We start from the raw sequence: 14193 nt of genomic DNA, 5'->3' as shown, positions 1-14193 counted from the left end.
CTCTAAAAAAGGGTCATGTAGAAGCGACAAGCTACCAGCGACCAGCTACAAGCGATATTGAGCGATATTGAGCGACATTGAGCGACGAGATGTGAACAGCTACATTGAAATGTATTGGTGAAGCTACATAGAGCGATATAGTGCGGAAATATGAGCGATATCGCTACAAAAATCGCGCGATAAATCGCTCAATGTGAACGGGGCCTCAGACTTGTACTTGACCTGCAGGTTTTACATTTCCATAACCTTGTATAGGAACTTGAAGCGACCAAAAGCCTGTTGACACAAGTCCTCATATTGTTTCGAAGGCTTAAATTGTCAAGTCTTACCGCTTTCAGTCTCATGGTGCTCCCCACCCCTGGCTGTTAATCCAAGAAATAGGTAACAGGCCACTGTAATACAGTGCACCAATCAAGACCACAGGTTCTTGCACAGAGAGCAGCAGTCCAATACAGCCTGCTGCCGTTCCTTGGTTTGGCGGATTTGATGGCAACAAAACGACTGAAAGTAACAAGTCTAGACACTTTAAGCTTTTGGAACAACGTTAAAGGCTTCTGCCTATTTTCCTATTAAGTTATAGAGTCCAGATACAGAACAAGCTAATCCTCTCTGGGTAACCACTCCATATCTTAGAACTACAGTAAAGACCTGACAAGATAAAGCACGGCAGCCCCCAATAAAGAAAGTTCTGTGCGGGAAAACCAGCATAAGAAAGAGTTTCAAGGGAAACGTACTGAACAAACGGTATCAGAAGCCTCTGATAGAAGTAGCAAAACACTCATTCATTTTACATAATACTACTACGGCGGTGAAGCTGAACCTGTTCGGCTCCACAGTGAGGAAAGCTGCCGCTGTGAAAACGGCACACGAGTTTGGGAATGCCATCTTGCATCAGAGGCTTCCGAGAGAGGAATTTGGCTTTGTGACGGATTCCAAACAAAAACATAGAAGATAAATCTTTGCTCTACATAAGGATAGTGGGGTAGTTCTTGCATGAAGGCGTGTCTGTTCTGGCTGGTTCTTGAAGCATGAAAAGAGCCTTACTGGTCAAAGAACAACACAAGCAAAGTCTAGAACGTCTACTAAAGGAACTTTTCAACAAGATGGAATAGGTGAAGGTAATCATAAAAAAACATTATGCACTGTTTTAGACATGGAGGGGCATTCATTGACATGTCAAAGTATTGTACATAGGCACTAAATGGATGGTGGCTACTTCTAGCTAGTAACCTGGCCCATGTAACAGCACTAAACACCATGGAATGCACTAAGCTAGCATTGACACTGTATTTTCTGAAAGCAGTGATCATCATTCTGATGTTATCACACTTTCTTACAAACACACAAAAAAATACAAACACAAAAGCATATTATACACAGCCCTCCCCCAGGCTAGTCAGCTGTAACCCTAGCCAAGTTCCCTTCCAGACCCTTATCCTGTAGTGATCCTTTATGGTAGAAGACAGGTCGGGGATTCCTGGCGACTTCAAAAGGGACATTCTCCATTAAGCCGTGTGCAATGCCACATGGCCTGTGATATGTACTGAACATGGTGGGCTCGATAGGATGTATTCCTATAGAACAATCAGGTAAACAGCGCATACAGAGACCAGAACAAAACATGTTCTTTTCTAAAATTAAAAAAGGGGAACAAAGGGAACAAAAACATAGTGCAAAAATCTCACACATTATACCTAAGATATAAAAAGTTCAGTTGGCACCGAAGGTGATAGTTTGTTTTGTGAGAGGGTACAATGCAATGTCCGCTGCATACTGCTAACATCTCTGAATAAAGTTCTTTGGGAAAATTCCTGTCTTTCCATTGAGTTCACCGCTCATCCAGTCATCATCCACTGATTCCAGCGAGGAGATTAGGTCGCCTACCTGGGAGGAGGAAAGAAAACCATGAACTGTGTGACATCCTCTGCATACTTCCTACAGTCTGACTGCTCACGAGTAAGTCATCTCTGTCTCTCTTTATATACTGACAAGCAGTGATAACACTGACAATATCAAACATCGAAATTCTCACAACACAGAAGTTTTAGCAGTTGTTACGCACCACTGCTCAACTCAATGTTCTATAACACTGTATCTCATTCAAAGATGTACCATTGCTCTCTATGTATTCTTGTATTATGCTCTTTCTCCGTTTGCCTAATCCCTACTTAATGTGTATCTAGAGATACATTTGACTTTTTCATTTTGGATAAAGTAGAGAAGGTTAGGTGTTAGGTATTTATTTAACAGTTTTGTTTTTTTTTTTATATTGCCCTGTCCATGTGCACCTTTCTTTTTTTGCTAGTGTCAAACAGATCACAATGGTATAGTGCATAGGCGATGTCTAGGCTGTTGGTGTGTGGCTGTACCTTTGAGGATGAGGCTGCCTCCAGGTAATGAAGAGAAAGGTTTGTTGCACTACCGTACTTACTGGACAACCCAGAATATGGGGAAGGGTGCTTGGAATGACCGCGGATGGCGCCGCCAATTGCAGACGATAAAGAGATGTCACCAGCACACCAGACTCCTTCAAGGATAGTCAATCGTGAATGTATTCAAAACTTATGTCAAGTACACAAGTGCTTTCGGGACCACACAGGATCCCTTCATCAGGCATAGCAGTGAGGTCAGTGAGGTCACTGTTATGCCTGATGAAGGGATCCTGTGTGGTCCCGAAAGCGCTTGTGTACTTGACATAAGTTTTGAATACATTCACGATTGACTATCCTTGAAGGAGTCTGGTGTGCTGGTGACATCTCTATATTGCCTCCAGGTAAGTATGCTCTATTTATTTCTATATATGTCCCATAGATGGTAAACTCCAACAGTGTAGAGTTAGGGACCAGACTTATCAAAGCAGCCTTGACACCTCAATGTGCAAGCTTATTTGTAAATACTGTATATGCAACTAAAACCTCTTTTTTTAACCCGAGTAGTTGAACAGATTTTTTTATTTTTTTTTCTGGCTAGCTTGAAAGTGTGCCAAGGGATCTCCTTTTTAAAGTTTTATTGCTGTCTGTGTCTCTTTTGGGCTTCACCCTTTCTATTTTTACTGATGGCTGGGGATAAGCCCAGGGGACTGAACCTGGTCCGAACCTGAGCTCCCCTGAACCCAGAAGAGACATGGGGTCATCAGCCCAATCAGAAGCGGGACATAAACAAAAGGTATGAGATGCTTGCGCTGACATCATTGCTGATACAAGGTCAATGATGTCACAACATCCTGCCCCTTTGCTCATGTGCAGTTGTGGACAGGGAATTCCCCAGGTGCAGCTGATTGAGTGGCAGTGAAAGAAGCTTACTCCTCGGCTCAGAGGAGCTCAGGTCTGGGCTTACCCTGTGGCTGTCCCTACAAATAACTACTCTCACTGAGAGAAAATCTAGATTTTTGAGTTGTCACTGGAACAGGAATAGACGGGAAATCTTCCACTAAGGACAACTGTCTAAGATAGAATTTTCTTTCCTTTGGAGAGATCTTCTCACATTTCCTCATCTTGAGATAGGACGTTAAGAAAAACTAGGGATGCACAGATACCGGTTTTTCGGTAACGAGTACCAATTTTTATCTGTCTGTACTCGCCGATACCGACACTTCCGCTAGCATGGAGCCGGCTTCCCGGGCAATCAGGAAGCCGGGAGGCGTGTCATTGCCCGCTGCATGGCCTCCTGATTGGCTGGGAAGCTGGCTCCATGCTGTTTGGCCAGCTCCATGATAATTGGCAGGGAAGCCGACCTTCCTGGCCAATCAGAATAGAGCTGGCTTCCTGATTGGCTGGAAAGCTGGCTCCATGTTCCCTCACGGAAATCTCCCTCTGGCCAGAAGTTCCGGTAACGGAGAAGGTATCGGAGCATTTGGGTGAGTTCCTAGGAAAAACTGTTGAAAAGGGATGCAGATAAAAGCACAAAAACCTGACCTGGTTTTTTAGCCATTCCCTTCTCTACCCAAAACATTACTTTAAGTTATAATTTCTATTAATATTTTTGAGTAAAAAAAGCCTTTGTAGTATGGCCAATCAGGAATCTATATGGTTTCAACACAAGCTGTGCAATGGGTGTGTGGACAAACCAGTGGCCTTCAAAAAACTGTGCAGTACAGCAATTTATCCTGCTGTAAATCCCTGAACAACATGACCTGTTACTATGCAAGTCTAACAAACACAGCTTTCAATAGTGTCAGATAAGGACAGAATTAGTTTAGACCACCCAGGGCTTTATGCGGAAATCTCAAAAAAATGTGCGGGGCATTACAACTATTTCTGAATAAGAGCTTCTTATGTACCTTAAATGAAAGTTCATCGTCATTCTCCCCACAGAAGTCATAAAGTGCCCGAGCCTTTCCAAGTTTTCCTCCCTGAGTTTGCCGTGCTGTTGGTCCTGCAAAACATAAAAATAAGACTTTTGTCAACTCCACATGTCAATGAGCAATAATCTACCATGTGACATACAACAGCATATACTGAAAGCACCAACCTATTAAAAACAACAGAGGCAGCTTACTGGTTTAATATTTTAGAAGCTAAAGAGGTTCCTACTAACGGTCTGAAACTTCTGCTGCTAAAAGAGAAGATACGTGTAACTGGTGAATCCCAGTGCCATATGCGAGCTAGTCCAAGCTGCCATTCCCCAAATTTCCTAAAGTTAAAGTGAATGCAAAACCTAAACATGAACTTCTCTTATTTGCTCCCCTTCAGTCTAATAAATATACCACTGAATACATTTTGGTATTAATTGCAAAGAATACCAGTTCTTACTGCCAGAAATCTAATGCACTAACTTGTGCTCTGCTGTGCTGCATTGAGATCTCAAACAATGTCATAAGTCCTGCCCAGTTTATCTCTGAACTACAGAACACTCCCCCCACCCATTTGTTATAAGGATAAGAGGTGGGCGTGGTGATCTGCAGTCAAAATCTTCTGCTACTGCTTCTTCTGAATGGAGTAGAAAGCAGTTGAATGACAGAATCTCCTCCTTCATTCACAGAACTCAATGCATTGTGGGATAATAGCACAGTCATGTTGGAACAGGAAGGGGCCAAACAGGCCCCAAACTGTTCCCACAAAGTTGGGGAGAATGAAATTGTCCAAAATGTCTTGGTATGCCGATGCCTCCAAAGGTATTGGGACGCCTGCCTTTACACGCACATGAACTTTAATGGCATCCCAGTATTAGCCCGTAGGGTTCAATATTGAGTTGGCCCGCCCTTGCAGCTATAACAGCTTCAACTCTTCTGGGAAGGCGTCCACAAGGTTTAGGAGTGTGTCTATGGGAATGTTTGACCATTCTTCCAGAAGCGCATTTGTGAGGTCAGGTACTGATGTTGGAGGAGAAGGCCGGGCTCGCAGTCTCCGCTCTGACTCATCCCAAAGGTGTTCTATCAGGGTGAGGTGAGGACTCTGTGCAGGCCAGTCAAGTTCCTCCACCCCAAACTCGCTCATCCATGTCTTTATGGACCTTGCTTTGTGCACTGGTGCGCAGTCATGTTGGAACAGGAAGGGGCCATCCCCAAACTGTTCCCACAAAGTTGGGAGCATGAAATTGTCCAAAATGTCTTGGTATGCTAATGCCTTAAGAGTTCCCTTCACTGGAACTAAGGGGCCAAGCCCAACCCCTGAAAAACAACCCCACACCATAATCCCCCCTCCACCAAACTTTACACTTGGCACAATGCAGTCAGGCAAGTACCGTTCTCCTGGCAACCGCCAAAACCACACACGTCCATTAGATTGCCAGACAGGGAAGCGTGATTCGTCACTCCAGAGAACACGTCTCCACTTCTCTAGAGTCCAGTGGCAGCGTGATTTACACCACTGCATTCAACAGTTTACATTGCACTTGGTGATGTAAGGCTTGGATGCAGCTGCTCTGCCATGGAAACCCATTGCATGAAGCTCTCTACGCACTGTTGTTGTGCCAATCTGAAGGCCACACGAAGTTTGGTGGTCTGTAGCTATTGACTCTGCAGAAAGTTGGCCACTTCTGCGCACTTTGCTTTTCAGCATGCGCTGACCCTGATCTGTCATTATACGTGGCCTACCACTTCATGGCTGAGTTGCTGTTGTTCCCAGTTGCTTCCACTTTGTTATAATACCTAACAGTTGACCGTGGAATATTTAGTACCGTATATACTCGAGTATAAGCCGAGATTTTCAGCCCATTTTTTTTGGTGAAAAGTGCCCCCCTCGGCTTATACTCGAGTCAGCGCGTCATCTTACTTACCTCGCCGAGCGTCGCGTCACTGCTGCTCCGGTGTGCGGCGCTCCGAGCGGGGTCATCTGGCAGTCTCCGGGTCCTAATTTAGGTGGCCGGAGACTGCCAGATGATTATACTAACATGAATGTATTAAATTATATATATATATATAAAAAAATATGCTGCACTGACTGGCTGCAGTAGAATTTATACAAGTATCTATGACACAGTTTAGTACATTTCTACAAGTGGAGAGGAAGATGTTTTGTAAAAATACAATTGTCATTCCTTTGGTTAAAGCGGACCTTTACCCAAATCCTTAAACTAACAACAAAGGCACCTTTGGAAATGTTTAGTAATGACAATCTACGAACACATACTTACAGATAATTGCCAGCTTTGTATTCTTTGCATTCCTTATTTCTCTTTACTTTCCCAGTCTTCTGATAGTGATCATGTTTACTAAGGGCGGATTAGCTCTCCTTTTACTCCCTGGATTTCTGATCACAGATGACTAGACATGTGACTAGGATATGTGACCATGGGCATCATCTCAGGGGAGGAAAATGCCTTTCCCTGAGATCTCATGAGATTACAGATGAGATTTCCCAGCAATGCTCTGCTGATGACAAGGCAATCCCTGTGGGCATTACTTTGGCAAACTGAAGCCATTTTGCCCTTTCAAAGCAGGAAGTGAATGCTCTGCAAGCGTAAGTATTTCATAATAACAGCATTTTACAGCTGACGTGTATGTTATTATTAATCATCATACATAGGGTGATGCATTGGTAGAATTTGAGTGTAAAGGTCCGCTTCAAACTACAGGTTTTTATGTTCATAATTTGAGTGGCATTTAAATCTCAATCTTTACCTGAGCAGATCTGTACAAACGCAGCTGGCAGAATTCCTTCTCTGCCATTCAGTCTTCCTTTGTACCACTCCAGGTCTAGCCGTTCTGCAATCAGGATCTTGTCTCCTTTCTTGAAGGGCAGGTCTTCATCTGCCTCTGCAGCAAAATCATACAGTGCTTCACACCAATCACCGGATAACTGGTTTTGCTGGAACAAGAATCACAGGGAACCAGATTAATAGAAAGCAAAAGGTCGTCTCTTCTTGTTGTAAAAAAATACCTCCAATTAACAATCACTAACAATATACAGTACGTGTTGATGAGAACAGTCAACGATGAAATATACCATCTTGTGTAACGAGAGACGATAGAATATCCAAATTGCATGTGAATACACAGAGCCCATAGTGAGGGCACAATGGTCCTCTTTGCTAGTACATTGGTTAATCACCCTCATTTGCTTGGATGATGGTAGTCTCATGAATATGTTGCTATAGTATACTGTATGTATACAGTTGTAAAACACAAAGCAGCTCATTTTAGTATTCTGCTGTATCTGCTCAGGTATAGTTTGAATGTATCAATATGTGTAGTCGATAGGTCCACTTTAAAAGCTGTAAAAACATCACCCTTTAAGGCTAAACTCCAAACAAACAGATATACTGAGAAGTTTAAATAAATATATGCCAAAAAGGATTCGTCATAGGATGTTTTTATTCTGTATCATGCTATACTGTAGAGCCACTTCCTAGACCTCACTGCATATATTGTATGTGTGGTTAAGCAATACAGCCTGTTCCAGGACTCATCCCAGTCTGTCAGACGATCACTCCCATGTTGTTGCCTCCTGAAAATACGTTCTTATTCACACAGTACAAAGCAACAACTCTCTGATTGTACGAGGGCTGCTGTGCAGAGGATTATAGGAGATCAATGACAAGAGTCAAGTGGAGTGTTTTTTTTCATCTTTTTTTTCTAAATAAAAGCCCCTTGGAGGTGTTTGCCATAATGTGCTAATATGCCCACGCACCTTGTAAACGATCCCCTCCAGTACTGTGCTGTCCTCCCTTACCTCCAGTAATAATGCTGCCATCTTCTCCCAGCCATCTTCTGGGTTTGGCATCTTTGGCCTGTTTACTGGTCGGCCAGAATGATGCAACTCCCGTACATGCACACGGGAGTTACTTCATCTCGGCATACGTGGTTCAGTGCACAGAAAAATTGCTGACAGGCAGGTAGGAGATTTTTGGCTTACAGTCTCTTCTGCTATAAACAACCCGCCTGTCATACAACTTTCCAGCAGGTCATTTTATTTATCATAAAAAATTACATTTATGGATTTAACTGAACACATAACTGGACTCAATTTTTTTTTGCTATACTGATTTTAAAGCACGTCAAACAGCAGATACATGGACGTTTTGAAATGCTTAATGTTTTTTCTGTAAGATTTTCCCAAAAAGGTTTCATGATTATCTCCATATTGGGAAATAAAGCCATACAATAGATGAAGCATTTGATTTACCATAAACACGTACAATTTACATTCGATGACTATTTGAGTCTTATACTGTATTTTCTGGTAAACTCACAACATTGTCCTCTCTTTTAGCCCACAATCTATGTTCTGTGGAGAGCCCAAAACACATACCTGTGATGATAATCCAGGCAATTTAATCTTATGTGAATCCCGAACATCTAGGGGGACAAATGGGAAAACTGAAAGATAAGTCAAGCAGTCGAACAAACAAACGCTGCAACTAGAAGGGAAAAAGAGCTCATATGGTTTATATCATAAAACAAACAGCTTTATTTCATGGCAACCAATCAGCAATCATCCTTCATAGTGCTGAACTAAACTGATAAAACGGTGACATCTGGCTGCTATGTGTTAGTGAATTTACATCATTATGATTGTTTTCTCACTGTCTTATTAAATTAGAAGGCCAATAAGACAGTGGAAAAATCATGCAAGTGTTTTTTTTCACAGCAAGTCAATTATTTCCATTTCCTTCCTGTTTCCCTGTTCAAAAATAACCATCCATCACATAATTACCTGACATCTTAGCTGGTAAGTCTTCTATAATTTCAACAAAATTGATTGGAAAGATCCCTGTGTGTCCTCGTAGCTCCCCTTTGGCCCACTCCTCATTAATGTATTCTTTGAGGACAATTGTATCGCCTTCACTGAAGCTCAGTTCATCTTTCTGATCACCTATGAATTCAAATCGTGCCACACACTGTGGGCCCCTGGAAGAACCAATCACATATTAGTGATGAGAAGTTATCACTCTTTCTGAGTAAAATGAGGACACTCAGAGATGTTAGAATACTTATTGGCTCTTAAAGAGTGTGCAAAATAGGTAATGATAAAATCATCTTGCTTACTTTATGAGAGATGCTGAAGAGTGTCTCTTCGGATTTAATCTTTCTGGAACATCAACCTTAGGAACAGATGGAGAGACACCATGTATGTCAATGTTACTTTCCGTACACTGCAGCCAGCAGAGGGCAGTGTATTACATTAGTACAGTGGGTGATAAAGCTACAATCAGCTATAATATTAAGTGCTGTTGTCTAAACACATGTACTTATATTACATAAATCTATGTATTGTAAACAAATCACAATACATAAAAAGAATCTTGCCAATTGTATTTACTAGGGATGCACGGATACCGATACTAGTATTAGTATTGATGCTGATACCGAGTATTTGGGCGAGTACACATACTTGCCCAAATGCTCCGATTCCTTTCCTGATACCGGAACTTCCGGTCAGAGGGAGGTCTCCCTCTGACAGGCAGTGCCGAGAGAGCATGGAACCGGCTTCCTTTCCACTCAGGAAGCCGGGCAGTGTGTTATGACCCACCTCCCGACTTCCTGACTGGCTAGGAAGCCAGCTTCACTTGTTGCTAGGCATCCTGGCTTCTTAGCCAATCAGGAAGCCGTGCAGCACGTAATGACCCGCCTCCCAGCTTCCTACTTGGTCAGGAAGCCAGGCTGCCTAGGAACAAGTGGAGCCGGCTTCCTAGCCAATCAGGGAGCTGGGAGGCGGGTCATGTCGTGCCGCCCGGCTTTCTGATTGGTTAGGAAGCCAGGCTGCCTGGCAACAAGTGAACCCGGCTTCCTAGCCAATCAGTAAGCAGAGAAGCGGGTCATGACGTCCTGCCCTGCTTCGTGATTGGCTAGGAAGCCGGCATCACTTCTTGCTAGACAGCCTGGCTTCCTGACCAATCAGGAAGCCGGATGGCAACTCATGACCCGGTGCCCGGCTTCCTGATTAGTCACGAAGCCAGGCAGCCTCAACAAGTGAAGCCTGTGTTCTTACGATAGAACACCGGCTTCCCAGGCAATCAGGAAGCCGAGCAGCGGGTCATGATCCGCTACCCGACTTCCTGAAATCGGGGCACACGGCACCAGTATCGGCAAGTACCGGAAAAAAATATCGTACTCGTAACCGAAAAAACAGTATCGGGGCAACCCTAGTATTTCTTTAAAAATATCATGATTTCACTGGAGAGTAATACAATTTTCTTCTTGGATTATAGGGCGCCGTCTGGAAGACGCTACTGGGACTTTCTACTGAAATGCTAGTTATTTGGATGTCTTGCTGACCCCTTAACTTCAATAGCATCTAAATCACTGTATGGAGATCACAGGTATAGAGATCAGGAGATGGCATACCTTGCTGGATACTCGTTCTGGGTCAGACACTCAAAGTATTGAAGCAAGAGGATTTGCTTGGCAACTAAACTAGCATTTGCAGAGGGTGGTCAGCAGAATCAGCCTATGCAAGCCTCTCATAACAGGTCCCCCTGTACATTTGCATTGTATTGTCAGAAATATATCCAAGCCTCTTTCCCAGATATTACAAAAAGGTTTTATGTTGGAAAATGTTTGTCTACCTACAGCATGTGTAATCCGTCTAATGTTTCCATGTGTTAATCATTTTGTTGAAAATAACCCCAGAATCTTATTGGTTGGAACAATAATAACCAGTCAGATTCCAGCTGTCAGTTCTCTAGTGCGGATTACAGAGGACAAAACTGACACTTTCCACCAATGTTATCACAAAGCGGATACTGTCTGAAAGTCAATGTGTACTGCAATTATAATCACTGATGGAGTAAAATTTGTCCAAATACAGACAGACAGACAAGAGCTAAGCCTGCTCCTGTACATCTCTTATAATGTATCACATGGCAGCCACATGTTATCACCTACCACAACTCTGACATGATTGGCAGGAAATGTACCAGTGTTTCCTTTACACTTTCCTCTGTACCACTCCTTGTCTACCTTCTCCAGCAGGTATACAATCTCCCCTGTGCTCAGGCTTAGGTCATCGTCATGTTCTAAACATTTACACAAAAATGTCTGTTAGCACACATTGACATCGCTATGAAAAACACAAACATTCATACTGCAAAGCATACCTAATTACACAAATGGTTTAGGGCTATGGACTTAGTTTCTGATGTAATTTGTCAGACGTTTACCATGTGTGTTTTACATTTACCATTCATTCACATTGACTTGCACGAAGAAATAAAAACAAAGGTGCCCATATGTAGCCAATAATAGTAACTACCAGAAGAGGAGTATCTGTTGATGTAGGGTTTAAAGAGGAAGAGGAACTTTACCCATATCTTTGTAATGACAACAAAGACACCTTTAGAAATGTTAGTAATTGTAAGTAGATAGGTCTAGAAAATGCAGGATTTTTATTCTTTACAATCCTTATTTTTCTTTTCCTTCCCATTCTTCTCACAGCAGCCATTTTAATTAAGGGCAGATTAATAGATCTCCCCTTACTTCCTGGAACTCTGTCACGTGTGATTAGGACATGTGACCATGCACATCATCTCAGGGGGAGGAAAATACCTTTCCCTGAGATCTCATGAAATTACAAATGAGATTTCCCAGCAATGCTCTGCTGATGTAACCTTTCCAAGAAGCATCATTTAGGCACAGGCTTCATCATTAATGCCAAAGAGGACCAGGAAGTAGAAAAAGAAAAAATGTGATTAACTAATGAATGTAAGTTGATTTCATATTAGTATGCAGAGCTGCACGCTGATGTGATTTTTAGTGAAAGGGGGTAAAGGTTCACTTGAAATATCTAACAATATCAGCCACAAAACAGACTGAAGACAAAGTGGGGAAATATCAGCACAGGTTTTAATCCATCTTTCTGCATCAGGCACTGCCATTGTATTAGTACTTATGCAGTGTGATGTGCAGTACTTTGATTCTTCTCTTCTGCAAGTCCCATTCATAAATTCAGAAAATCTCCTTATATTCTAAAGAGCACCTCAATCTGCCATGTATGCTAGTTATCACCCCCACAGTGATGTGAGATCACAGACAGCCGGATTATTGTGATATTCAAATCAGGAGCATTGCATATACATACTTGTCTACAACCTTCCTAACACTATTCACCTCCAAGGCCAGATTATGAGGTTTGCTTAGTGAAATGCCCCTTACTTAATTTGTCACTAATGAAACCTTGCAAGCAGGGCTCAAAATTTCAAGTCCTGAGCTACTAGCCAGGCCTTAAGAGTCACTAGCCACCAGTTGCCCCACCTAACCCTTACCCTGCCCCGGCCTTAACTCCGCCCCTAAACACAACCTCTTAAATAATCTTATGATAATTCTTATCTTATGATAGTTGCCGCTTGTAAATGGCAGATTAGGGATTAATGCTGCAGGAAAACGCAAGTTCCTGACGCAGGAATCTCTAATCACACCTGAAATAAACTGTAGGTGTGAATGGGGCCTAATATACACATACACTAAAGGTGTCCATATACCTGCCGATTATCGTACGATAGTTGTGGGTTTTGCCGGGGGAGGCTGTGAGCAGGATCAATCCTTGGTTTATCTGTGAGTGATTAGAGAGGCCTGCAGCAGACCTCACCACCACCCCCAGATAGCCAGGGATCGATCCTGCTCGCATATATTCTTTCTTTCGGCCAGAGCTCAGAACTGTCAGAGCTCCAGCCGAAGGAAGCCGGGGGCGATAGGAGCTGCTCTGCGGTCTGCATCTGACACAGATGCAGACCGTGGTGCTGCTCCCGCAAGTCAGGTACGCGGTCTGCGACCGTGTGCCTGACATGTCAGCTGGCTGTGGGCCACATAGTACCGGCTCGCGGGCCGGAGCTGGCCCGCGGACCGGTACTTGGAGACCCAAATTTCCACTCGCCCTCACCTTATTTTTACTCGCCAAATGCGAGCAGGCGAGTGAAAATTTTGAGCCCTGCTTGCAAGTATCATGGGCTTTAAAAACACAAACAGCTAATGCGATAGCTACAATATGGTTAGAAATAACACAGATGCTCTATTCCTTTCTGTGTAATCTGTTAATAACAAAGAATATATTAAAAATTGACAGACGACCAGCTGATATTTTTTTTTCAAGGACTGATCAGCATGTTAATGTGACATAAGGTACTTTACATAAGGTACTATACTTACCTCCTGCATAATCATGTAGCACCAGTGCATGAGGAGTATGGCTGTCCTCCATTCTAGGCAACACATCCTTAAAACAAGAGAAGAACCATAAAGCAAGGTTTAATATTAAAGCCATCTTCAATGTAAAATACTAGTATGCTGGTAATTATCAGTCATTTACAAAGCCTGAGGATTTAAAAAACAAAAAAAAGGAATCTTCCAGAAACTTGGCGTTCTGTCCCTAAAGTAAAAATATATATATAGGTTTTTGCCTTTCTTTTGAACAGTACTGACTTCTTTTGCCTATAGATACAGGCAGATGTCTCTTTAAGAATGCCCACTCTTAAACCCGCCATGTAACACCTTGATATGCTGCTCACCTGACAGGTAAATGAAGTAAATGAATAAGTATTAGGATGTTGCTTACTTTCTTTCGGTTTTCCATACTGTCTTCTAAGGGTGTAATGATCTTCATGTTGGTCACTTTAACATCCCCTGTTATACCTCCTTTCTGGCAATGGATGTGATGGTTATCTGCCTGTTCCAGCATCACCAACACGTCTCCTCGCTGTATGTGTAGAGACAATACAAGTATTACGTTTAACATAAACACAAACACACCGCTAAATATTAATGTTACAGTATGCTTCCACAAATGAGCGAAAGAAGCTCAGTCACAGAAAGATTATATA

General features: G+C 42.7%; 1 protein-coding gene across 1 annotated transcript in view; it reads right to left on the bottom strand.

Moving 5' to 3' along the window:
* Window positions 1-1340: 1340 nt before the first annotated feature.
* Window positions 1341-14193, bottom strand: part of SH3D19 (SH3 domain containing 19) — a 77804-nt gene continuing 64951 nt past the window's right edge. The window contains exons 13-21 of the mRNA XM_018565150.1: window positions 13929-14069; window positions 13523-13589; window positions 11267-11397; window positions 9428-9483; window positions 9096-9289; window positions 8691-8737; window positions 7061-7247; window positions 4280-4374; window positions 1341-1884 (exon numbers count right to left, since the gene is read on the bottom strand). Coding sequence (XP_018420652.1) covers window positions 1777-1884; window positions 4280-4374; window positions 7061-7247; window positions 8691-8737; window positions 9096-9289; window positions 9428-9483; window positions 11267-11397; window positions 13523-13589; window positions 13929-14069 — 1026 coding nt within the window. The 3' untranslated portion in view covers window positions 1341-1776. The remainder of the gene's footprint in view (window positions 1885-4279; window positions 4375-7060; window positions 7248-8690; window positions 8738-9095; window positions 9290-9427; window positions 9484-11266; window positions 11398-13522; window positions 13590-13928; window positions 14070-14193) is intronic.

This window comes from Nanorana parkeri, unplaced genomic scaffold (assembly GCF_000935625.1).
Source record: "Nanorana parkeri isolate BGI_ZX_2015 unplaced genomic scaffold, ASM93562v1 scaffold818, whole genome shotgun sequence".
NCBI lineage: Eukaryota > Metazoa > Chordata > Amphibia > Anura > Dicroglossidae > Nanorana > Nanorana parkeri.
Note: the sequence above shows the minus strand (reverse complement) of the source record. Positions and strands in the feature narration are given on the sequence as shown.